The following is a 26,670-nucleotide window of genomic DNA, read 5'->3' as shown; positions in this document are numbered from 1 at the left end:
ATAAAATGTGTATTTCTGTTCAGGTAAAGATGATGTGAACATATGCTTTCCCCTTTGCTTCTGTCCTCAAAAAACAGGGTAAAATCTAGAAGCAATCAGATATCAGATTCCTCAAAAAGTGCAGGAATTACAGGCACCAGGAATTTTGGAGAGAGAACCTGCGTGTACGTTTGAGGGTGGGAGAGAGGGAGGTTACAATGAGGGTTTTGGTTGAAAATCCTAAGAAGCCAGAGATCACCTTGCATTCCTTCTGCCACTGGGCTGACCCCCTTTCTCACTCCTGTCTGAAGAATGGAGGTTCAGTCTTAGTGGGTGGAACCGATGGTCTGCAGGGTAGGGGTCTTCGGGGAGAGCAGAGGGCATAAGGACACTTCTGAAAATGGGGACATTAGCTGGTTTAAGCCTGTTAGATGCAGACATAGTCCCCTGCCTTGCTCCACTTCCGTAAAGCTAGAAGCCAGCCTTAACTTTTTCTGAGCAAATCTAATCAACTTCAGCAGAAAGATAAAGAAACTGGTATTACAGTGCCCCTGGGTAAACTCACAGAAACTGAACCCTAACCATGCCTTTGGAGGCATTTATTTGAAAGGCAGAATGGCAAAGGGGAGGACAGGGTGTTTCCACCCATTGATTAACTCCCTCAAGAGCTTGTGCTAGAGCATGGGACTCCAGCTAGGTCTCCCACCTGGGTGGCAGGGGGCCCCGTACCTGAGCCACCATTTACTGCCAACCCAGGTGCATCAGCCAGAAGCTGGGTCACAGCAAAGCAGTGAACTTGTGCTCTGATTGGGATGTGTGCCCCCCAATGGTAGCTTAACTTGCTTGGCTAACTCACTACTTTCTGTTTAAAGTATTATGAAATATACACATTCCATACCACTGGTCCTTGAAAGCATATTCCAGGGCCGAACTGCCACTAGGATGTTGACAAGCAGGCATAGCTCAGTGGCTATATCCTCACCTTGCAAGCACTGGGATGCCCTATGAGTGACTTCGGTTTGTCTGGGCTGCTCCACTTCTCATCCAGTTCCCTGTTTGTGGCCTGGGAAAGCAGAGGAGGGTGGCCCAAAATCCTTGGGATTCTGCACCCACATGGGAGACCTGGAGGAAGCTCCTGGCTTTGGATTGGCTCAGCTCTGGCCATTATGGCCACTTGGGGGTTGAGCCAGCAGATGGAAGCTCTTTCTCTGATTCTCATTATCTGTAAATCTGACTTTTCAAAAAAAAACCCAAAATAAACCTTTTTTAAAAAAGAAAGTTTATAATCCAATAGTTTTTAGTATAGTCAGAATTAAACAGCTATCAGTACAATCAATTATAGAATATTTTACTCTTATACAAAGAAAATTGCACTTATTAGTGGTCACTCCATTTTCCCCACGCCAGCTAATTGCTAATTTAGTTCTTATGGCACATTTTAAAATATGACAGACATCCAAAGAGAACCACTAGTGTCAAAGAGGCAGAAAATGTGCTGCTGTTGTGTCTAACATATTTCATTTAGGTGCCCCATTATGGAAACTCTTGTTAAGCATCTGAGAGTCAATGTATTAGTTTTTTTTGTTGTTGTGGCTGTAACAAAGCACAGGCTTAAAGCAACACAATGTGTAATCTTACTAGCAGAGGTGCTAAAGTGAATGCTGCTGGCAGGGCTGGGATGCTTTGTGGAAGCTCAGAGTGGGGATTCATGTCCTTGCCCTTGGCAACTTGGAGTTCACTTGCATGCATTGGGCCAAGGATCCTTTATCTTCAAGGTCAGTAGAACAGCATCTTCAAATTCCCCCTGACTTTGGCCTCTGCTTCTTATGCAATCACTTGGCCACTTCTTTTATGGTTTCCCTGCCCCCTTTCTCTTAGTAGGACCCTGAGTCCATCCAGACAATTCAGGGCTCTCCTTCCATCTCAGAATGCTTACCTTATAATCAATCTGCAAAATCCCTCTTGCTCTGGAGGGGTAATATATTCCGAAAGACCAGGAACTAGAATGTGGACAATGGGGGGCTGGAGGCATTATTCTGTCTACTCTAATCACTCGACCACACCTCTGAAAGAGAAAACTAAAATGCCTTTGAAGGCAACTATGTAACATTAATGTAAAGAGCTTGCTTAAAAAACTATGCATAAGAAATTCCTTAATAAGAATGCTAGAACCCTAATCGATAATTTCTATACAGTGCCATGACAGAGTGCTTTCCCTCACAGATACTTTTCCTGCAGTAAGAACCACGTCCACTCTTTCTTCCAGCACTAAAGTGAGAGATTCCTGGTGTTAGAGACAGCCTGGCCGGATGCTTCTGTGGGCACAGCTTGGTAGGGTGCTCAGTCTCACCTGTTTGAGTAAAGTGCAGTCCTGTCATGTGTGTGCTGCTCGTTGACGTACAATGAAGAAGAAGAAATTGTGGTGGCCAAGGAAGCAGCTTCAAACAGCGATGGAGTGCTGGGCACCAGGTCTGGCCGGTGTCGGGAGCCCAGGGCTGGGTAGGAAAGCAAGACACACACATGACTCTCAAGAACATAGGATGCTGGGCCCGGCGCGGTGGCGCAAGTGGTTAAGTCCTCGCCTTGCATGCCCCGGGATCCCATATGGGCGCCGGTTCTAATCCCGGCAGCCCTGCTTCCCATCCAGCTCCCTGCCTGTGGCCTGGGAAAGCAGTCAAGGACGGCCCAAAGCTTTGGGACCCTGCACCCGCGTGGGAGACCCGGAAGAGGCTCCTGGCTTCGGATCGGCATAGTATCGGCCCGTTGCGCTCACTTGGGGAGTGAATCATCGGACGGAAGATCTTCCTCTCTGTCTCTCCTGTCTGTATATCTGCCTTTCCAATAAAAAAAAAATCATAAAAAAAAAGAACATAGGCTGCTTCAGCATCTACTACAATCTTAATGAGTCAAAATTCTTCACTTGTCAGGATACAAATTAAATTATGAATTAACTGCACGCTCGCAGTCCACAGCAGCTGCTTGAAATCACACTCATCTATAGTTTATGGTAGTGACATTAGGAATGTTCTCTTAAAAACTGGGGGTTGCACAGCCTGGAGCCTCTTCCAGGTCTCCCACGTGGGTGCAGGATCCCAAGGCTTTGTGCCATCCTCCACTGCCTGCACAGGCTACAAGCAGGGAGCTGGATGAGAAGTGGGGCTGCCAGGATTAGAACTGAGGCCCATATGGGTTCCCAGCATGTGCAAGGCCAGCAGTTTAGTAACTGTGCTACTCCACCGGGCCTATGTTGTTTTTTTTTTTTTTTAACTACACTTTTGCTGTATGAAAAAATATTTCAGAAGCAGCATTAAGAACTAAACATGCAGAAATCAAGTTGTACAGCAATGGAGTATGAGTATGATGGAATATATGTGCACATAATTTAAAAAAAATAAATGTTCAAGGAAAAAACAATTGGGGGTTGGCCCAGGCATAATGTTCAATGGCTAAATACTCATGCTACAAGCACCAGGATCCCATATAGGCACTGGTTTATGTCTCAGTTGCTCCACTTCACATCCAGCTCCCTGCTTGTGGCCTGGGAAAGCAGCAGAGGATGGCCCAAAGCCCTGGGACACTGTGCCCACGTGGCTGTCAGTCATCACTTGTGCTTATCAGTGAAGGCAAAGTCAAGCCCGGCCAGTGGCTCACAAAGGCAAGACACGAGTCTGCCTACAGCAACACCTGACCAGCACACCCAGTTCTTAGAAAGACAAGAAGTATACAGCTAACACATGCTGATACCTATGGAAGACATACATCTAATAAAACGCAATGTGTACATGGTGTGCAAAAAGAATATTGTAAGACTTAGTTCCAGAAGACTAAATTAATGAGCAGACATCTTACTGGTACCTTCCACAGCTGTGCATGTATGGACACATACAGAATGGAGCAAGTAGTAAGACCAACAAAATGTAGTATTTATTGCCATCAGATAGCTAGATTCCACATTGGTTTCCATATGAGAAAGCACAAATTATATTGTACATGTCATGTTTAAAATTTACATAAGCAGCACATACTGTATATAACCTTTAAGATTTAAAATTAAAACTTTTTTTAGAGTAGGTGTTTTGTTCTAGTCTCTCTGGGCTAAAATTACACATACAAATTTATTTTAAAAAATTATATGTGTTTACCTTCTTCATCAAGGCTACTAAAACTTTGTCCTTCAGTCAGCAAATCTCGTTTCTCATCCTTCCACTCCTGGCTAATGGAGGACACAATCTCCTGTGAGGTGGCCTTGAAGGCAGCGATGGAATTGCACCGCTTTTTAGAAGGTGATGCCTTTAAAGCTAGAGAAAGGAAAAGGGAGAGGCAAATAAACATGTACTGAAAAACCAGGTGAAATTTCTACTAACAAAATTGATACTGTATTCCTATTTATTAATATGTTAGTCTTTGCACAGATGCAAAGAATCTTATTTACATATTGCATTTGTATGCATAGAAAGGAATACAAACTGTTTTGGACACACTGTCCAAAACACTTTTATTTAAGTCTAAATAATTCTAGATGTACTTTTTCGGTAGATTTTGAAATTAAGTTTTATTTGGGGTGAAATTCAAATGTTTTCTTCTGAAGAATTATTTTCCTCCTCCAAACCATGTTTTTCTAGTGTGGGGAGGAGGCTGGTAGCTTGGTTAACGCAGACAGTGAAATACAAAGAATTCTCATGACCCCAGTTTTATGAACTTGGGACTGGGAATTTCCAAGCAGGCCCACGTTTAATCTTGTATGCATGTTGCCCAATTTAGCCAAGTGACATGTTGGTTTTTTTCTTGCTGTGACTTTCCACTGAAATTTCCTATTTTTTGGGTCTTGAGTAGGTCATGGCCATATCACATGCATTACTCAATTTTGATCTTCATCCAAAAAGACTTCTACAATCTTAGAAGCGTGTTGGGAACCCGAATCCACAAAAATGTCCTTCCTCATCTATCATGCGTGCTGACAGCTGTGACTGCCTGGGACATGTTGCTGGGCACTGCTTCAACTGCAGCCAGACTACTGCCACGGAGAGGTACTCAGAGCTGCAAGAACTCCTCTCGGCTAAATATCGCTCAAGACTCGCCTTTGCAGGGTGGGAAGGAAGATGAGGTTTATTTATTACACTCTCCTTGCTTCCTTTGGTAGTGCCTCCTCCTTCAGGGCTCTGCACAATGGGGTAACCAGCCTTGGGGTCTCGGCTAGCCCTGGGCATCTCCGGGTTTAGACTACATGGCTCATCTGGGGCCTTCCCATGGGCTGCTCATGAGATCTGAACTGGAGAAGGACTGTGAGACACACACACAAGAAGGCAGCAAAAAGGGCAGTCTCCGCACTTGAAAGGTTATCTGTTCCTTGAGAAGTCTTATCGTAACAGTATCATCTTTTTTCATAGAGTCTGCAGAAGAAAGTTTTGGGGTTTGGAAGCCAGTAATTTGTATATGCACACCTGAGTGAGCCTTTTCACGGGTGTAGAAGCTGAGTGGAAAGAACGGTCATGACCTGGTCAGGGTCACTGCTCAAGGTCGTAGAGAAAGAACACCTGCACCTCGGATGTCTTTTATTATTAAGTTAGTGGCTCACTTTCTAGCTCCTCACCATCTATGTTTTGGTTAAAGTGATGGGGAGCTGGGGAAGACAAAACTAATCTTAGAAATGGTGAAGGCTTAAAAATTGATAAAAATGGATTTTAATAATAACTAAGTTGGCCAAAAACTGTGTTTTCCTTAACTCCCCAGGCTATCCAATGGCAGTTTGACTTCTTTCACAAGTCAAAGAATCATCCACAGACTGGCGTCAGCCTTAACATTCTGGTAACTTTTGTCAATACTTTATAAATTTTTATAAATTCTATCATTCAATATGTCACAGCATACCATGTGACTTGGGGACGTTCTGGGTCCCTGAGGATCTCCTCTCAGAAGACCTGCAGTTTAAACTCCTTTCTTAGTCCCACTACACTGCTGGCTGTCTTTTCCACTCTGTTCTCACACACAGAGGGAGCCCCAGGACCTCCACCACCAAAACCGACTTCAGAATCAGAACAAAGACTCCAAGCACCTCCTAATCAGGCAGCCTCTAGAGGTCTGGGAAAACATTAAAGCAAATCACATTTCACACTAAATTACTTGTTTTGAAAATATATCTTTTGCAAATATTTTGTGAAATTTAAGTATTCGTTAAAACTGACTTACATTAACATGCAGTTTTGTTATCAATTTTTAATTTCTACTCTGTGAAACACAGCACAGGCTATATACACAAAAACTGTTCTTAAGCCCTGAGATCAAAAGCTTTGAGAACTGCTTTTATTCATCACAGCACTAGCTGGATGGCAACTGTCTAAACAGCAAAGCAGCTCTGGGGCAGAGAAGTTCAGCAGCACCCAGGAGGCATGAATGAGGTGAGCAGTGCGATGAGGCAGACACTCAGGTGAGCTGTCTAGGTGGAAGAGGAACCATGTGCTCACTGTCAGTGTTGTAAGGGATGAAGAAGACAGGAAGACCAAAGGTAAATGCCTGGCAAGACCACATTGCACCTAAACAAAGCACTGAGTTTTGTTATAAGTGCTTGATTTCTTCCTTGAAGGAATGATGTGAGCACTCAGTGGCAAGAATTAAATGTTACAGAGATTTCCTTGGAGCTGGTGTGATGGTTCAGCAGCTAATCCTTTACCTGCAGGCGCTGGCATCCCATATGGGCAGCCAGCTTGTGTCCCAGCTCCTCCACTTCCAAACAAGCTCCCAGCTTGTGGCCTTGGGAGAACAGTGGAGGATGGATCATATTCTTGGGTCCTTGGACGCACGAGACAGACCTGGAGGAAGCTCCCATCTCCTGCTTTGCCTTGGCTCAGCTCTGGCCACTGTAGCCATTTGGGGAGTGAACCAGCAGATGGAAGACCTTTTTCTCTCTTTATCTCCTTTTCTGTGTAAAGCTGCCTTTTCAATAAAAATAAATAAATTTTAAAAATGCTACAGGGATTTCTTCTGACAGGGTAACTCTCAGCGGTGGCTGGGTTGCTAGTTACTTTCTGCTGCGTGACAACTCCTGACATTTCCAGCTGCTCCTTGCTGGCACTGTGTTCGGTCACTCGCCTCCTCTACACAGAGAGAGAGAGACAGAGAGACAGAGAAGGGCCTTTTATCTGCTGCTCTTCCAATGGCTTCAATGGCTACAATTGAGTCAAAATAAACCCAGAAGACTGGAATTCCATTGGGGTTCTCCACATTGTGGCGGGGCCTAAGTACTTAGGCCATTTTCTGTCCCTTTTACCACACACATTAGCACATTGGACATGGAGCGGCTGGAACTTGAGACACTGCTCATTCGGTGCTCAGTTCACCATGCCACCGTGTTGGCCATGTGTGAACCGGCTTAGACAGTCAAACAGCTAGATTTGAAGCCAGATACTATTTTCTTGGTAGAGGAGCTCCCAGAGCTCAGGGTGTGGGAGGGAAGCTGTAGAGTGAGAAGGAACATCACAAAGGATCTAGAAGACAAGCTAAGGTTTGTGCACTGAGAAATCCTGGAAACAGGGCAGCTACCAATAAACTGAGAAGAAACAAACCGTACCATGTCTATGTAATGGAATATCCCGCAGGAACAAAAGGTCCTGATCATTACCACAACACAGAAATCTTGAAAACAGAGTTAAAGGACAAAAATACAAACATAAAAGGTCACGCATGATTTATAGGAAATGTTTAGAATTGGTAAAATTATAACGACTTAAAGTAAACTGGCAATTGCAGGTGGCAGAAGAGGGAATGAAGGGGACTGAAGTTCTTTTTAAGGTATTAAAACTCAAATCCAAATAATGGTGTTGTTTGTGTAATTATGAATATTCAAGTGTTTGGAACCACAAAAATATGTACTTCAAAAGATGATTTTAATGGTACGTGAATTGTATCTCTACAAAACAATGATTAAAAAAAAAAGAGAGATGATGAAAGAAAAATGGACAAAGTAAAAATTTTTGTTTAATTGGGAAATAAAAAGCTGTCACCTTAGAAGCATGGAAAATGTACCACCTGGGAATGTGGGAACCCATGCCACATTTTCCAGGCTACTAGGGAAGAAAACTCTCCCATGATGGGCAGTCCCAAAGGGGAAGCCTGCCTAACCTGGTCTTTAAGTATGCACAACTCACAAATCTGCAGGGGTTGGAAGGAAACAGGTATTCTAACCTCGACACAGGTTGAACAGAGCTGGGAAACCTTCCTCGAAAGTGGCTGCACGGGCATCTCACCTGCTGCACTTTGAACACTCTTAGTGCTGGAAAGTGTTGCAAGCATGGATGTTTTCACTTGTCTTAGGCCAAAAATACCTTGGGCAAAGGACTTAATTTATCGTGGTTTCAATTTGCAACAAATTTATGACAACATTGAGATAGTTGTAAATGTGAAAAAAGTCAAGTTTTACTGAGACGGAAATAACGTCAGAAAAAGGCTGATAACTTTAAAATGTAGAGGTCACATAAATCATTTGGAAAAATAACAAACTATTCAATAGAAATGGTCAAATATCTTTAAGTTCAGTGCTCAGGGGACTTATCAATGGCTAATAAACATAAATGATGGTTGAATATTGCCAGTATTTAAGAAATGGAAACAAAACAAAAACTGAAAAAATCCCATCAGATAATATTTTTTATCTGATTTATACTGATTAGCATAGTTTAAGCAGAAAACTTCAGCCAAGAGCTACAGACTCTTCCATGCAGTTACATAAATTTTAATATCCCAGTATTGTTTTTTTGGAATCTATCCTAAAGAAATAGAGCTAAGTTTGGATATAACATTTGTTGGAAATGATGTTTATAAAAAGTTAGAAATAGAAAAAGAAACTATATAGTGCCCAATACTGAAAAGTACGGGTAAATACACCATGACTACACATATAATTTTAATGCTGTACTGCAATTTTAAATGGTATCTTTGTAGAACATATAATTATATGGGAAATCATGTAATAATGTAATATTAAAAATAAAGGACATATAATTGTGTACAATTACACTACTGGTTTGTTTTCAATTTCAAAGGAAGAGTCTCACACACACACATACATGCACGCACCTTAAGAGGAAGAGAGAAAGACGGAGAAACAGAGGCAGAGAGAGAGAAAGACGGAGACAGAGAGAGAGAGAGAAAGAGCGAGAGACACAGAGACAGAAAGAGACAGAGAGATGGAGAGAAAGAGACAGAGAGAGAAAGAGACACACACACAGAGAAATTGATCTTTTATTTACTAATCAACTCCCTCAACGCCCAGAACAGCTGGGGCCGGGCCAGGTACAAGCCACGAGCCGTGAGAATGCCATCCAGGTGTCCCACTGAGGCAGGGCCTAAGTAATGGAGCCAGCATCTGCTACCTCCCAGGTAATATTAGCACGAAGCTGGAGAGCAAGCAGAGGTGGGACTCAACCCCAGGTACCCAGATGGGGAGTGAGAGCCCAGAACAGTGGCCTAACCCACTGTACCACAGGGATAACCTCAGCTACCGGATTTAGACAGAGACACAAAGCACAGAATGAAAGAAAGGCAGGAAGTACTTTAAAATTTTGGTGGTGGATACCTCTGGGTTATGGGATTCAAGTCATTTTCATTATTTTCTTTACATTTTCTTACATTCTCCAAGATTTTTACATTCCAAGTAGTGTAGTCTCATTAACAGAAAGCTCCAAGAAATATTTATGAGAAAAATCATAAATAAGTACAAAACATGAATATTGCACTTCTTCAGTTTTTTTTAGTATGATTAAATCATCATGTGTTAAGCTATGAAATTGGACCACAGAAGAGTTAAATGTTTAAATAATAAAACATGCATAATAAGGTTATATTCTCCTTTTCACATCGTTTTAAAAAAATCATCACCAAATGCAAAATAGGCTAATTACCAGTATGGGGAAAACAAGGCCCCATGTAATGCCACAATTTGAAATAATTATTGTTAGCTTTGGGTTTTATTTACTCTTCTTTTTTTAGTAAATCAAGATTTAAAGTTAGGATATTGGTTTGAGATTCTCCTTTTTAATACAGGAGTTTAGAGCTATAAATTTCCCTCCAAGTCCTGCCTTGGCAGCATGGGATAAATTCTTAGTATGTGTTTTTTCATTTGTGTCTGATTTTTAAAAATTTCTCTATAAGTGTATGCTTGTCATGTACTTTTACATTTTTTATTTTTCTTTACTGATATTCTATTGTGATCAGAAAAGGTACTCTGGATGATTTTAATATTGTTCAATTTATAAAGATATATTTAATGGCCTGATAGGTGGTGTATGCTGGAGAGAATTCCACGAGAGTAACTACTGTTAATAATTTTCTATTTCCCTTTAGAATCCTGCTGGTAATTTAGGGTATACAGGCCAATAACCATACATATCTGAATAAATCTCCATTTAAAGGACAAATGTTCCTGCAATACATCATTTTTATTGGTTGTGTAATGTCTCCTTGTTTGAATGCATCAAATTTACAAATTAGATTGATAGACATGAAACAGTTTTATATATATATATAAATATATATATATTTTTATAATTTTTTTAATATATATAAATTTTTAGCACAAAAAAGAACTTAGGTGACTATGGCATCCATAAATACTCGAGTGGATATTTAACCCTAACAATGACTAGATGACCACCACTTAGGATAAAACACAGTGATGGTCTACCCACACAGGTCTTGCAGATTCATAATGAAGCCAGTATACAGGTGCTGAAAGGAAGAGACTTTTAGAAGAATCTTACCTTGGATCTTCTTGAAAACCCTGGAATTCATAAACTTAAGGAATCTGTCTGCATAAAAACTTGGTCTATGAACAGAAACAGTGTCCTGAAAAGACAAACGAAAAATCACAAGGTTTGCCTCAGCAAGACATGAGTCCCATGGAAGATGGGTGTCACTGGCTCCTTGCTAGCCAATGGTGGCAGCTAACACCGGCAACAGCTAGAAGATGCCAAATTCAAGATCCAGAGGGGTCAGATTCCGAGGCTGAGAGGGGAGGGTGAGGACTCAACCCCAGCAGAGGCTCGGATGCAATGAGAATCAGGGAAGACCCCATGAACCCTAAGCACAACATGGGGCCCCAGAAACATTTTTATTTAACCTTATAGGTAGCTAATGCCTCAAGGGCCATGAATAAAAACTGGGAACACAAATGTCAGGATGACAACTAGGACAAATCATGTGTTCAGGCTATTCCTCCTAGGATGGGGTGAGCAGACCCCGGGAGCAGTCCTGGGAAATCTGGCTTACACTGAATTAACCACTAAAGACACAGTTAGATTGGATTAAACTGTTAACTCTTGCCTTGTGCCCAGCAGCCATCTGTAGGGCTGCAGAGCCACTTTAAACGCAGGAAACAGGAGGGGTAAAGGCAATATCAGATTTTTCATATTTACTTGTCACAATTGTGTAAAGAGTAAACTTAGTTCTCAGATATGCTCCTCGATTTTATTTATGGATTTTAACAGGGAAATTTCTAAAGACACAAGTCCAGATACTGCAAGGGACTGCAGTAGGGTTGGAAGGAAGAACAGATATTGGAGCAGAAGTCCGGCGGCTGCGACTCTCAGGGTTGTATGATGGTAGGGGAAGCTGGGCTTCAGCTGCTTCCTCTGCGAAGTGGAGTTGGGTGAGCTGAGATCCGTGTGTCACAAAGGGCACAGGATGCAGGAGCCCTCGTGGGGGCTGTGCCCTTGCTCTAGGTTCCTAGTGAGGATGTGGATGGGTTTAAAGCTCTCTTTACAGAATCCCAGCAGCTTCTGCCGGGAGATCAGCTTCCATTGCTCACAAGTATGGTGAGTCAGAAACACCAGTGGCTGGCAGGGGACTGGGAGAGGGAACTGACCCAGCCCGCATTCCCTGATCACAGGGCCATCCCTGCTGTCTTTGGCACACACACTTCACATAAGGGCCTCATTTGTAAATAAGTTAAGTCTTGATATTGCTTACAAGTTCACAGATATGCAGTCAGCACAGAGATTTTCTTAAATTAAAAAACAAAAGGAGGACAGGTTTTAAACAGATAGGGCCCTTAGAAGCACCCAGGTTAGGAGGCCAAGCTATTCGGAACAGAAACCTCACCTGGCAAAAAGGACCTGACTGTGAGGAAGGAGGCCTGGCATGGACCATGATGGCTGCAGAGCTGCTTTTTGGGGTGATGAGCTGACTTAGGATTCACCCTGCTAACGGTTTCACACCTCTGTGATTATAATAGACTTTAAATGGTGACTGGTGTGATAATATCAATTGCATCCCAATTACTGATTTTTCAAAAAAGGGACTGATTGGGGTGTTTGCCCTCTACCTTCCTTGTTCAGGATACTGTGGGGTCCCCACCTTCCTCAGCAGCACGAGAGCCCCACCGTCTGGATGTGAGTAAACCTGAGGCTAGTTCTTGGAAACCGCTGGTGAAGTGGCTGTTTCAGGGGCTCCAGGCAGAGCTCAGCCCTCTGCCTACTGACAGAATGCACTTCTTCCAGGTCCACAGGCTCGGAGGAGCCTCCCAGCGATCCCCACAGGCAAAGAACAAGACCTGTACACCGCGTCCTGTTTCTGCTAACCTCTGGAAAGGACACGTGCGACCAAACCTTTAACCGACATGGTTTGCGAAAGTGCTACTTCACAACTGAGGCATGCTAATGGCAGGAAATGTCAGGAGCAGGCAGTGCAAACCACGCATCTCAGGTGTGTGTGTAAGTTAGAGACACAGAGATACACTGCTTTTTGGTCATTGATGTTTCCTCTGTGTTGTCAACTAAGACACCTTCCTATCAGCATGTACAAATGTATGCATATAAGACCATAACACATCCAAATCTCTACTGATTAAAAAATTCACTTTCTGGGTTTTTAATTTGTTAGTCACTGTGTAGCACACAAATACGTTTCATTTTCTTTCCCTCCCGTCTGGCATGTACCTCTGGCATCCCTGCTACAGATGAGAGCACAGAAGAGGCCACCCGGCTAGTGAAGTGCTGGGTGCCACCCAAGGTCGTCAGAATCCACACTGTTGGCCTGAGAACTGCATGGAACTGCCCCGGTGAGCTTCCTGGTGCCTAGGAGCAAGGTTTCTTCTTTATCCTCCTGACTCTCTGATAATCGGGTGTCTACGATGGCAGACACAGCTTGTTCTCCTGGCCTCTTCATCCCCACTCAGCTCCTAGCATCTCTGTGAACAGCTGAGCAAGTTTACCTTGTCTTTGTTCTCTGATTTCCACCAACCCACTAAAGACTTTGAGTTCATAAAGATCTTTATTTGCTCTTCAAGTCTAGAGTTGGATTTCAACACACGCCACAGTCTGAGTTTAACAAAAAACAGAAGTCACTTACCCCATCATAAACAAGAGCTTTCCAAGAATGTTCTAACTTCTTCATTAACCTAAAAATAGAAAGACAACAATGAGAATGTGAAAACTTACCCATGTGGTGACTTTTTAGAACTGCTTATTAATTAATTGTGAAACGATTCAAGGTGACTTTCTCAGGTTTCTTACCTATATGATTGGAGAATATCAATGATGCCCATAAATAAAAGTAGCTTTTCTCCCTTATGGCTTTTAGCTGGAATGCCTCCCATTCTGTTGGCAGAAACAAAAACAAAACCTTATTTGATCACATATGGGTTCTAAGCAATCTTTTCTAAAGATTAAAAATAAAAAATAAAAAAGATTAAAAATAAAAAAGACAACCCTAAAAATTGTTTTTGCTATCTCCCACTTCTCCCCCATCTGCTTTTTGGCTTCATTTCAAGCTTTCCTGGGAATCCAGAATGATGCATTTCCCACAATGGAGAGTAAGAGCATGGCTGACAGCTCTGAAGAATCCAATTTAAAAACAACTCCTATTTTAAAATTATGAGCAAACATTTGTAGAGCATTATAAAAAAAGCATTATTTTTCAGAAATGTGACACTTGTTCTGATAAACAGCATAGTATATTTTGTGAGATTTTAAAATAAAAATACACAAGAGCACAAAGGAAAAAATATCCATCATTAGAATACATAACATTTGGTATGCTTTTCTGGTATTTATGTGTCAATTTATTCCTCTACAAAATGAATAATTTACCATGCTTTATAACCTAAATTTCTCACTTGCTAAATGATGATCACTTCATCAAACTCAATGCTAATAATTTTAATAGCTGCCTAGTATTTCAGCATACCAATATAGAATAATTTGTTTAACTGGTTACTATATAATCATATGGATTTGCAAGATAGTATTAAAAAGATTTAATATGCATTAATTTCCTTCATAACACTGAAATACGCCTGTGATTCAGTTACTGTCGGAGAATCTGAGGAGGCAGGCACATTCAGCCATGGAAAAGGATTTTCTTTTAGTCTGCTTGCTTAGCTAGTACACGCTCATGACAGAGCCAACCATTTCAGCAATTTCTTTTGGCTGTAATTGTTTCCGTTAGTTAACATGCACTTTATATATGCAAATTAACCCCACAGTTCCTTTCACATCTGGCTGAGATGAGAGACCACATCTGCCAGGGTGCAGGATGGGAACAGAATCAATCCTGTTATGCAGATAACAAGTTTGGAATTGCAAACACTGTTCCCATCTTGGACTCACTTCAAAACATGCTTATTCAAATTCAAAGTTGATATCCTCCCTTGTGGTGGATATTCTGAATACACAGGAAATAGGAGATTAAAAGCATCTTTGGCCACTGTTAAAATATGGTTTCTTTAAGAAAAAAAGAAACCATGTGGGAGAAATAATAAAAATAAAATAATTCAGGATATCACACTCCTCTAGTAATCCACATGAGAATAAAGATGAAGGCCAGTTTGAGCCACTTTGGCACAAAGTGGCAATATATTCCCAGAGTACCACCACTGGGGGAACGAGACCACAAGTGAACACTCAGTGACGGATTGTCCCCAGCAGCGGTGGGCATGGCTAACTCACGAGTCAGGGTTCTCTGTGGTGATGCCGTCCCCAGTCTTCCCCGGACCCTGGATGGATTCCATGGCTGTTGAGTAGAGGACCTTCTGTGTGCCGGGCCGTTTAGCATCAGGCACATTTGGGGAGGTCTCCTCTTCTCTCTCTTTAAGGCAATGATCCAAGATGTGGATCCCCAGCAAAAGGCTGTAGTCCATGATCTTGAAACTTTCTAGCACCTGAATGAGAAACAGAAGCAGGAGGCCAGTCAGCGCCCATGGTCGGTAAGTTCTGGAGATGTGGACACACAGCTCCTGCAGCTCTCCTTTCAGCGTGGCCGAGAGGAGAAACATGAAAATCAAACACCTTGGGACAAATGACACACTTGGAAAATGACACACTTGGGAAGGATGATGACAGTAGCTACAAGGTGAGACTGTGATGCAAATCTAGACCCAGCATATCCTTCTCAATGCCTCACTACTGCTTCACAAGTAGCATTCATTCACTATTTTCCACGTGCCTGATGCAAAGTGGTTCACTTCTCACAAGAACAATCTGACGTAGGTCCCAGTACTATCTCTATTCTTTTTTGCAGAGAAATAAGGAATTTGCTCAGTGGCAAAGCACACAAGAGCCACAGGAACACAGCACTGGGGCAGAGACACCAACAACCCACAGTTTGTACTGGCTTGGAGCCACCTCAGCAAGAAGACTCACGGGGGTGGGGGGTTGTGTCTGCCTGGGTTCTGTCTTCAAAATCCTTATCTTTTGCTTCCGCAGAGGTGCCATTCAGTCTTTTTAAAATATGCGACCTCCATTAAGAACAGTATGTAATGCTTAATGAGACACTCAGCAGAGAGTGAGAAAGTGAGGGGATCACAAAGAGATGACAAGAGACAGAGCCTGGGCAGGAGTCTGCCCATGTGGTCTCAGCGGTTAGATGGGAGTTAAGACACCAGGACCCTCTTGGATGGGCCAAGTATGTTCAGGAACAATTCCTGAAAACTGCATGTTTTCCTCTTTGATAAAGTTCTTTTTCTACTAGTTTGTATGTTTTCTACCTACAATGGGACTTTTGAAAAAGTGCTCATCTGTCTTGTCTCATGGTTCTAATGAATTGAGAGACAGGGACAGGTGTTCCAATTCATGGCTTGTTTCTCAAGCACTGGTAATACCCAGGCTCAGGACAGGCTGAAGCCAGAGCCTTGAATCAGTCCAGGTCTCACACATTGGTGGCAGGGATCCAACTACGTGAGTCATGACCTATGGCCTCCCAGGAAGCTGCAAGTGGAAGCAGAGCTGGAACTTAAACCCAGGCATTATGTTATGCGACACAAGAATCCCAAATGGCATCTTAGCTACTACCCTACATCAGACTGAATGTACTTGGCATTTCACACACAAAACTGTTCAGGAAGTCACGGCATGAAGTCTGTGACCTCAGGCAGGCTAACACACTTCCCTGGACCTCAGCTTCCTCATTTGCAAAGTGTGACAATAACCATACTCACTGCATAGAGTCTTGTGAATATTAAATATGGCAATGCAGAGCAACTCCATAGAAAAGATTCTGAATAAAGTAACAGATTGGTTACATGTTACGTACTATCACAATAATGATCATTAATAGGGACCCAGATCCTTACACCAGTGTGAGAGATGTCAGGTATTAGCTTTGAAGAAACAAGGATACACCCCTAAAATACTAAAAACCCTCAACACGAAACAACAATCTGTCTTGTAGTCTGCTTACTACATCACTTGATGAGGTTCTGATTCCTTTAAAAACTCTGGGTGCAAGAGTTCTGGTTAAATCAAGTGCTTGGCTATCAAATAGCATTTTGGCCAATGGGCCACCAGCAGTGACTGCTATCACCTGCGTGGGAACTGCCCCATTTTCAACTGGATGCTGGTTTGAGTCCTGGCTGCTCTACTTGCAATCTAGCTTCCTGTTAATGTGCCTGAAGCAGAAGATGGTCCAAGTACTTGGGCCCTCCACCCACGTGGAGATCTGTATGATTCCATGGCTCCAGGGTCCGGTCTGGCCCAGCCACAACCACTGTGGCCATTTGTAGAGTGAACCAGAGAAAAGAAGATTTTGTTCTCTTTCTCTGTAACTCTTCTTTTCAAATAAATAACAACCTTCCTTTTAAGAGTTAAGAATTTATTTGAGAAAGAAAGAGAGGGAGACAGAGAGAGAGTTCTCATTTACTAGTTCTCCCTCTGACTACCTAAAGCTGGGAACTTTATGGTTTAGCAGTAACAAAAGCAGCAAGAAGCTTTAAAAAGATTAATTCTCTTTGTCCTCTTAATTTGGGTCAAAGTGTCCCCAGGAAAACACTCCTACTTTCAGAGTGAAAGGCTTAAAAAGTTCTATTCTAATTATGCAAAAAGTTGGCCACAACATTTTTTTAGGATTTATTTTATTTTTATTGCAGAGTCAGATATACAGAGAGGAGAAGAGACAGAGAGGAAGATCTTCCATCCATTGTTTCACTCTCTAAAAGGTCACAATGGCCAGAACTGAGCTGATCCGGAGCCAGGAGCCTGGAACCTCTTCCAGGTCTCCCACATGGGTGCAGGGTCCCAAGCTTTGGGCCGTCCTTCACTGCTTCCCCAGGCCACAGGTAGAGAGCTGGATGGGAAGCAGGGAGCCGGGACATGAACTGGCTTCCAGATGGGATCCCAGTGCACGAAATGTGAGGACTTTAGTTACCAGGCTACTGCGCCGGGCCCTTACCACACAAATTTTTGTGGCCAAAATCACCAGCCACAAAAAAGTTAAGGAACAGAAAGATGACTATATCTGCATATATTTTAAATCCACTTTAACAAACTTTCATAATGAGAAATTCTGGGAACAGATTTTAGCCACAATTTTTAAGACTTGCATCAATTAAAAAGAAAATTGTTCTGTAATTCACATCTTCCTCTTCCTTTAATTAAAGGAATTGATAAAAGCTCCAAACAGTTTTCATATGTGAGTTTTCAGAGGGAACAACATCCTGCAACACGATAGGCAGCAGTTGGGCCAGTCTGTCATTCTGACATGCATCTATTCCCAAATGTGTGCCTGAACTTAATGTTGCTGGTGGATTCTGTATCTGCACTTTTTAAAGATTTGTTTTACTTTTATTTGAAAGGTAGAATTGCAGAAAAATGACAGAGAAAGAGAATTCATCCATCTGCTGGTTCACTCCCCAAACGGCCCTAATAGCCGGAGCTGAGCCGATCTAAAGCCAGGAGCCAGGAGTCACCTCCAGGTCTCCCAGTGGGAATAGTGGCCAAGAACTTGAGATGTCTTCTGTTGCCTTCCCAGTCGATACACAGGGAGCTGACTGGATGTGGAGCATCCAGGATAAGAACTGGCGCCCATATGGGATACTGGCACCTGAGGCTCAACCTTCACGCCACAGCGTCAGCCCCTGTATCTGCACTTGTAGTATTTCAAAGAACAAGGTTACAACATAAGTACAGTTGCTCTTTCACCTAATTTTGGCAAGATTTCACTTCTACATATAAAGCAAGAAAACATGAATGATTTAAACTGAAAACCTGCTGGAATCCTGCAGTGTTTGTTTTTCTCAAGGTCAGATGTTTCCCCATTCATTACCAAGGACTACTTTAAGTTCATGGCAGTGTTAGAATGCAGTAGGAACAAAGTCATTTCAGAGTGGCAGGTGGAAAGATACGCTCAGAACCATTGGTTAAAAAGTGCACCTTAAGGGCCCGGTGCAGTGGCGCAAGTGATTAAAGGTCCTCGCCTTGCACGCCCGGGATCCCATATGGGCGCCGGTTCTAATCCCGGCAGCCCCGCTTCCCTTCCAGCTCCCTGCCTGTGGCCTGGGAAAGCAGCAGAGGACGGCCCAAAGCTTTGGGACCCTGCACCCGCGTGGGAGACCCGGAAGAGGCTCCTGGCTTCGGATCGGCATAGTATCAGCCCGTTGCACTCACTTGGGGAGTGAATCATCGGATGGAAGATCTTCCTCTCTGTCTCTCCTCTCTGTATATCTGCCTTTCCAATAAAAAATAATAAAAATAAATCTTTAAAAAAAAAAAGTGCACCTTACGCAGCTTCTCACGGGGGATGCATGAGGAGTGCTCCCCAAGTTCCTGCCAAGCTGGGAACCCAGTGTGGGGGATACTCCAACTCAGAGTGGCAGGGCCTAGAATCCTATGTGCCCAAAGCCCACAAAGAATAGCTGTTCTCTCCTCTTCCTTCTTCATCTTTAACACTCTGCTCTTTAGACCACTGAAGGCTGTCACTGTTCCAATGTTAGCATGAGCTAAAGTGGCTGTCCCAAATGTAAGCCTTGTCTGTAGCCAGGTACCTTACTTTGACTCATGACTCCCCCATCTGTCCTTGAGCAACGTCTCTAACCTTTGTGAATTTCTTATCCTCACCTGAAGACCAGAGATAAGAGGGATTACTCTGTTCCTAACTGTGATAATTAGCTGGGTTAATCTGCCTCAGTCTCCCGCACCAGAAAGCACCTGCAGGACCACCCTGCCTCCTCATGGTCCTTGGCTTCCTGTTTCTTCTCTCTTCCTCTCCTTTCTCTAATTTTGTACTGTATTAATCACTGCTCTCTTTGGCAGCAGGGGTGGGGGTAGGGTGAGAATTTGGGTGTCCAGTCTGCCAGACACAGTTGAACCTGCTGGATCTTTAGGGGAAAATAGTCCATCTTCCTATCCTCAACATTATGTAAACTGGAATTACACATTGTAGGAAAGCCTGAGGAGAAATATGGAGGGACTGTGGAGACTTCCCACAACAGGTATCTACTTTTTAAAAAAGATTCTATCTATCTATCTATTTTGGAAAGTCAGATATAGAGAGAGGAGAGCCAGAGAGGAAGATTTTCTGTCCATCAACTCACTCCCCAGATGGCTGCAATGGCTAAAACTGTGCCAATCTGAAGCCAGGAGTCAGGAGCTTCTTCTGGGTCTCCCACACAGGTGCAGGGTCCCAAGGCTTTGGGCCATTCTTGACTGCTTTCCCAGGCCACTAGCAAGGAGCTGGAAAGGAAGTAGGGCTGCCGGGATTAGTACCAGCACCCATATGGGATTCCAGAGCATGCAAGGTGAGGACTTTAGCCACTAGGCAGTATACCACACCAGGCCCACAGGTGCCTACTTTTGATAGGGAAGTGTTTCAACTGTCCAGGGGGGAGATGATGATACTTGAACAAAGGAGGCCAGGGGGATCTCAGGTAAGAGTGAATAGATCGTTTCTAGGCAAACACAGTGACCATCTTCCTACAGACAGTACCTCAGCTATTCCCTTGAGTCTGTCTTCATGGCTCTACTGTGGCCTTCTGGACTCTCTAAGCTCTGTACATTCTCTTGATTTCATTCCAGAGCAGCTCTTTCTCCCCAGTTCTTCTGCAGGTTTAAAGTTATCTTCATGTGAACTGCAGGCTGCCTGCTCTTCTCCAGCCCTGGTGCTCTGATCAACAGAATACCAACTCAGTCTGAGGACTCCATGTCCATTTCCCTTTATTCCTGCTTGCTAGACTTTCACTTCACCTCCACTCAAAGCCTCCAGTCTTGTGGCACTAAGTCTTCAATGTAACTTGGAAGCGCTTTCCAATTAGGGTCCCATGCTAGGTCTTCCTGTTACTAATCACGGTTTATGGATCCCTGCCAGTCTTATCAAACAAGTACAATTACTCCTCATCTTGCTTGGAATGTGAGCCCTGAGGCTTCTGGTCATGTTATCTATTTTAGAATGTCCAGTGCTTCTTTTCAAATCTGACTGCTTTTCATTTTTCCTCTAAAAACTCAAGCACATGACCAGTGTCCTGCTGTGGTTTAAACTCAACTGCAGGTCCTATCTCTGTCTTTACCACTAGACCACTGCTCACAAGCACTCTTCCAGCTGTGTGCTGAGCATTGTGGGGAAGCCTTCCATGTTTGCAAGCAGGTGAGAATTGATATTCTCGGCACAAGGAATCAGTGCCTCCTTTTTAAGTGTACGACCTCAGCACTCTGGCATCATGGTCACAATGCCTGTGACGTTTTTAGCACTGACCATGTGACCATGTACTCTGTTGTCTGAAAAACACAGAGGCCAGAGTGTTTCAATCCCACCCACCTGACAGGTGTTTTATATACACTGTGTCAAGAACAAATCTCAAGCTGATGTAAACAGAGATATTTTTAATTAGTGGGCACATACCTCAGATAAAAGACAAGATTGTTTTGCTCTACACCAGGGTGAGTCTCAAGTCGGGGAAGATCATCACAATTCTCAGGAAACTTTTGCAAGGACAATCTATGGCAGGCTGTGTCAAAACAAAGGCTCTTCAATCACTCTAGGAATGCTTTGTGCTGTTCCCAAGACAGAGCACACCTCCTGAGCTTCCTGACCTCTGTCCTTCTGAAAGTTCAACTCTGTTAGGAATGTAGCTAGGTTAACAGAAGATTCAGAAACAACAGTCATCGGATGGATCCAAAATACCCCTGGGAAGAGCTTGGGGTGAGCAGCAGTGCCACACCGGAAGCTACCGAGAAAGACATCGCGACTCCAACATCTGGAAATGGAAGAAGTTGACTATCACAGCTGAAGCTGCTGAGAACGTAAAGGCATCGTGACTCCAACATCTGGAAACGGCAGCACTATCACGGCTGAAGCTACCGAGAACATAAAGACATCGCAACTCCAACATTTGGAAATGAAAGAAGTTGACTACCACGGCTGAAGCTGCTAAGAATGCTAAGTAGTAAGGAACAAGTAAGAGCTGACCTTGACCAAACTCCCAGATCCAGAAGCTAATTTCCAGGAAAAGCAGAAGAGATGGGAACATGTTAAATAAAACCATGTGATGCAGTCAACAAAACCCAGATTCTGGGAGAAAATAGCATGGTTTTTTCAATGAACACCTTCAAATTAAATTAAAAAGAGATGCACAGGGGGAGGGAAGACATTGACTTAATTAGCCCTAATGCAAATGAGTGGAAAGAAGTTGCTTCTGGACTAGAAATTTGGACACTCCTTGTATCAATCAGTAAGAATTATTAATATTTTATTTTTTGTTTTTTAAAAAAGATTTATTTATTTTTATTGGAAAGGCAGATACACAGAAAGGAGGAGAGACAGAGAGGAATATTTTCTGTCCAGTGATTCATTCCCCCAGTGGCCGCAACTGATCCAAAGCCAGGAGCCCGGATCCTCTTCCGAGCCTCCCACGCGAGTGCAGGATTCCAAGGCGTTGGGCCGTCCCCAACTGCCCCTTCCAGGCCACAAGCAGGGAGCTGGATGGGAAGCGGGGCCACTGGGACTAGAACTAGCACCCATATGGGCAAGGACTTTAGACACTAGGCCACAAGACTGGGCCCAGAATTATCAATATTTTAAATGTAAGATCATGGTACTATACTTTTTAGGGAATCTTTCACTTTCAGGGGTCCTTAGTGAAAAGATGAATGAAAAAACTAATGTGGAGCCTAGGAGGAGGTGCTTCATATTACAGAGAAGAAGGCCAGGACAGGCGGGAAGATGGGTCCAGGTGGAGTCAGTGTAAATCAGGTCCAGTTCTCCCCTCTCTCCTCTCTGGCTCTCCATGACGATTGCATCGATCTTCAAGGAGACACGAATCTGCAGGTGCAGGACTTGGAGCACAGCTTGAGCCCCAGTTGTGAAGCCGTTTCTGCATTCGCGTTTCATCTGGTGACCGCATTCTCTTTCTAGAGCCCGGGTTGAGAGGTCAGGATGTGATCTCTTGCACGATGCATTCTGTCAGTGACTTGGCAGCAGCAGGAGCGGGTTGGAGGACAGGGAGGAAAACCAGGAGAGTGGTGTCTGCATCCATGTCCCTGCCTGATGGAAGACTTTATCTGCCCTGCAGCAGGGAACAACTTCCACCATCATCTCTGGGCATAGCAAATGAGCCTGGGTCTTTTTTCCCCATAATTTAAAATGATGGCCACAATTTGCACTGCCGCCCTCATGAAAGGCACAATCAAGCCCAGAGACCACCGGGCGAAACAAGCGTCCCAGTAGAGGAAAGCAACATTCAGAGAACAGGCTCTGCGCCATCTGTATATAAGGTGACACATAATGTTAAGGCTTTCTGGGAAAACACAAATTTCTTCTGAATGGCCTCATGAGACTCCTTCACCAACCTTTCCCAAGATGCCGAAGAAACTGTATTTATACATGATCTAACACACCTCTATCTTCTGAAAAATGCATGTTCTATCTTATGAAAAATGCAGATTTTGAGTCTATTTATTAAACTCACAATATAACACTAAAAAAAATCCTGTCCAGTTTTGAAAAATGTTAAGACTTCCCCAAACTAGTGTTATTTATTGTGCTTTGAAACGCTTGTGTGAAAAGCACCTCTCTGCCTCTTTAGGGCTAATTCACCACTACTTCTGCTGGCTGCTGGGCTAGAGAAGGCACAGCTGAAAAGAAAACCTGGAGAGTCAGGAATTTCACCCAAGCATCTAAAGCCAGAAAAGTCGCTGTGTCTATACTCGCCTGACCTGATAATTCTCTGATGGAAGATCGAAAGCAGAATCGCATTAACACAATGTGGACCAGGCAGGAGGAGGTGTTGAGAATCTGCAGTCACTTGTGCAGCTCATCTATGGGGCATCTCCAAAAAGTTTAGGAAAATGTACATTAGGAAACAAACTATGTACGAATTTGAAAAATGATGTATAACAAAATAAACTTATTTTTAAATTCTATTTCCATGAATTTTTCAGGATTGGTTTTATATTTATTTGAAAGTATTGTTACAGGGAGAGAAGGAGGAGGGAGAGGGGAAGGAATTTCCATGCGCTGGTTGTAATGGCCATGGCTGAGCCAGACTGAAAACAGGAGCCCAAGCACTTGAGCCATCTGCAGGGAGCTGTATAGGAAGCAGAGTAGCTGGGATCCAAACTGGTGCCCATATGGGATGCCAGTTTTTGCAGTAGAGGCTTAACCTACTATGCTACAGAACTGATCCCTTCCACAAACTTTTTGAAGCACTTTCATGTATATTTGAATAGCCTCTGAAGAGAGAATTAATGACTAGCAAAAACAAAAATATAAATGTAATAAAATTAAAATATTATTCTGAAGATTTCAGCAAACAGACATTCCTAGAAACACTGGTTCTAGGAAATTCGGATCAAAGGGTCCGCCATTCCTCACGACTTGTCAGCTCCCTCAGACTTTAGCTGCAGAATCAGCCGGATGTCCAACTCCAGTCAGAACTCTGCTGCCTAATTCAGTTCCCACAATAGCACTCCAAGTGCTCTTTGCTAATGTAATAAAGAGAGGAACTGCTCTGGCAGTACAGAATGAATAAGCAGCAAATCCTTAGCCTAATTATGACAATCATGTGACTTTTACTGTGCCTAATGTAGTGAGTCAGAACTCTGGACTATGCTGGATTAATCTGTACCAAGGCTTTTATTGCTCTCTATATAAGCGCAAACTGATAGAAGTGTACTGTATGCCACTAGAAGTGGTAAGTGGCCATCTATCATTTTAAAAGATTTTATACACACATACATAAATGTATATACACACACACATATGTTTATCAATTTCCTACACTGTTAGGACTGTAGAATTTTTTTCTTTATAGATAATTGGTTCCTACAAATAAAGATAGTTTAATAAGTTATATATTTAGTTTCATTGGAAAGGTAGATATACAGAGAGGAGGAGAAACTGAGAGGAAGATCCTCTGTCCGTTGACTCATTCCCCAAGCAGCTGCAATGCCTGAAGTCACAATGATCTGAAGCCAGGAGCCAGGAGCCTCCCCCGGGTTTCCCACACAGGTGCAGGGACCCAAGGCTTTGGGATGTTCCTGACTGCTTTCCCAGGTGACAAGCAGGGAGCTGGATGGGAAGTGGGGCTGTAGGAACCAAAACCAGCGGCCATATGGGATCTTGGCACATGCAAGACCAGGACCCCAGCTGCCAGACTACTGCACCATGCCTTTCATAAGATATTTTTAAAGCATTTTAAAGGTAATAATTTATGTGAAAATGCCAAAACTTGTGACTAAATATCTTCTAGTTGGTTTCATCATGACTGATTCCCTTCATGCAATTACCTGGTGATACAGCCCAGAAATGCCAGCTGCTGTCTAGGCAGATGCAGGGTCACACTCAGCCCAAGTGTCCACACTAACTTCTCTGTGTCATGGACTCCTCAGTCTACCCCCTCTGGTGAAGTGGCCTTCTTGGTAATAAAGAAGTCCATAGAACTCCCTTTTCACATTTCATCTTACGGACAAAGAACAGGAAGAACGGGAGAAAGTATCCACCATAGCTAAGACCTTGACTGTTTGAACTTTAAGGTTGAAACCCTAAGCTTCTTGCAGGTAAGAACACATTCTATTATTATTATTATTATTTTTTAGCTCCCACAGGTCTTAGCACCAAATCTTATGTAGAATGAGAATTCAAAAACAATTAAGTTTTAAATAATTTAAAAGGAAGGAAAGACTGGGTCTGTGAAAGGAGATGCTCCAAGGCCAGGGGAGAAATCAGGCTGAGCGCTGATCCTGCCTTATCCCTGGGCAGGTGTGGGGAAGGCACCACCAGGACCAAGACACTTCCAAGGTCAGGGTACTCAGCGTCCGCAGGGTAAGTTCCAAGCAGCAATGGAAAACCCAGCTTCTAGCAGGCATCATGAGAAATGAATTCTTTGGAGGCTTAACATATTTTAATTTTTTGAAGAATAATATGCATACATGGTCAAAATTAAAGAAGGTGAAAGAAGCTGGCTGAAGAACACCCAATTCAGCACCCCACATCATACTGGGTCTGAAGGTGACAGTTCCAGGAGTGAAGCAAACCCAGTGAGTGCTAGGGGTGGTGGCAAGGTTCTTGTCTCCGTGTACCCATATGTGACAAGGACCCTGGAGTTCCAATGGTGCTCATCCCCATGGACAGAGGGATAAAAGAGGGCTAGCTCACCCCAGCCCTGGAAGAGAATCCAACTTGCAAAAAGTAGAATGTGTAAAATGAGAGGTGACTGTTTAAACAGCACAGATGGAACTCCAATTAACTGTTGAGCTTAATGTGGGAAGTGGAAGTGAGACAGGAAGAGCGGCTGTGGATGACTAACAAACTATTTTTCTCATACTCCAAAGGAGTACATTTGTAAGCTAAATTGCTGCTTTCTCTGTTCCTTGAAAATTAGCTTGCCAACATTTCTTTCCTGAAATTGCTAGCAATCCAGAAGCAAGGTGGACAGCTCTTTGAGCATTGACAGGACGGACACTCCCACCCTCCTAAGAACCGCTGTCATCACCTGCAGACAAACAGGACAACAGGAGGAACCCCAATCCAGCCAGGCCGACGAGCCACAGGCTGCATCAAGATTCTTTAAAACACAACAGATTTGTACTTCACTGCATCCCTAATAGTGTGAACAACTGGTTTGTCTAGGGAGCTATGCGTCCCTTTCAAAGCACTTATTCTGAGGTTTACACACAGATAAATTCACAGATGGATTCTTCTTAATGACACATTGAAATGTACTACAGAAATTTTTTAAGAAAGGATTGTGCTCAGTCATTTCACTCTCATGGAGGAATCAGAAACTTCCCTGTGGGGATTCTCTACTACACTACCAAAGTATAATATCTCAAGGGACAAAAGTGAGCAGAGAAGAGCTATACTGACTTGGCCAAAAAAGTGTCTGAAGGCAGAATACTGGTGACGTCAAAGGGACCCACTCTTGTTGGGGTAAAGGCAAAAGCAGACTGTGACCTGTGATGAGAAACTTTCAACAGCCTGGGTGTGGTGACTGTGATGGGC

The 26,670-nt window shown here is 43.2% G+C and overlaps 1 protein-coding gene across 5 annotated transcripts in view; it reads right to left on the bottom strand.

Moving 5' to 3' along the window:
- The window catches only part of PIP5K1B (phosphatidylinositol-4-phosphate 5-kinase type 1 beta), a 127,045-nt gene that overhangs the window by 48,795 nt on the left and 51,580 nt on the right, over window positions 1-26,670 (bottom strand). For all 5 annotated transcript variants that reach the window (XM_040979183.1, XM_040979184.1, XM_040979185.1 and 2 more), the window contains exons 9-14: window positions 14,916-15,127; window positions 13,482-13,565; window positions 13,318-13,366; window positions 10,731-10,815; window positions 4,122-4,277; window positions 2,330-2,474 (exon numbers count right to left, since the gene is read on the bottom strand). In XM_040979183.1, the coding sequence (XP_040835117.1) occupies window positions 2,330-2,474; window positions 4,122-4,277; window positions 10,731-10,815; window positions 13,318-13,366; window positions 13,482-13,565; window positions 14,916-15,127 (731 nt within the window). The remainder of the gene's footprint in view (window positions 1-2,329; window positions 2,475-4,121; window positions 4,278-10,730; window positions 10,816-13,317; window positions 13,367-13,481; window positions 13,566-14,915; window positions 15,128-26,670) is intronic.

Source organism: Ochotona curzoniae, unplaced genomic scaffold (genome assembly GCF_017591425.1).
Source record: "Ochotona curzoniae isolate NIBS_2020 unplaced genomic scaffold, NIBS_Ocur_1.0 contig_3050, whole genome shotgun sequence".
NCBI classification, from domain to species: Eukaryota; Metazoa; Chordata; class Mammalia; order Lagomorpha; family Ochotonidae; genus Ochotona; species Ochotona curzoniae.
This window is presented reverse-complemented; position numbering and strand designations above follow the sequence as displayed.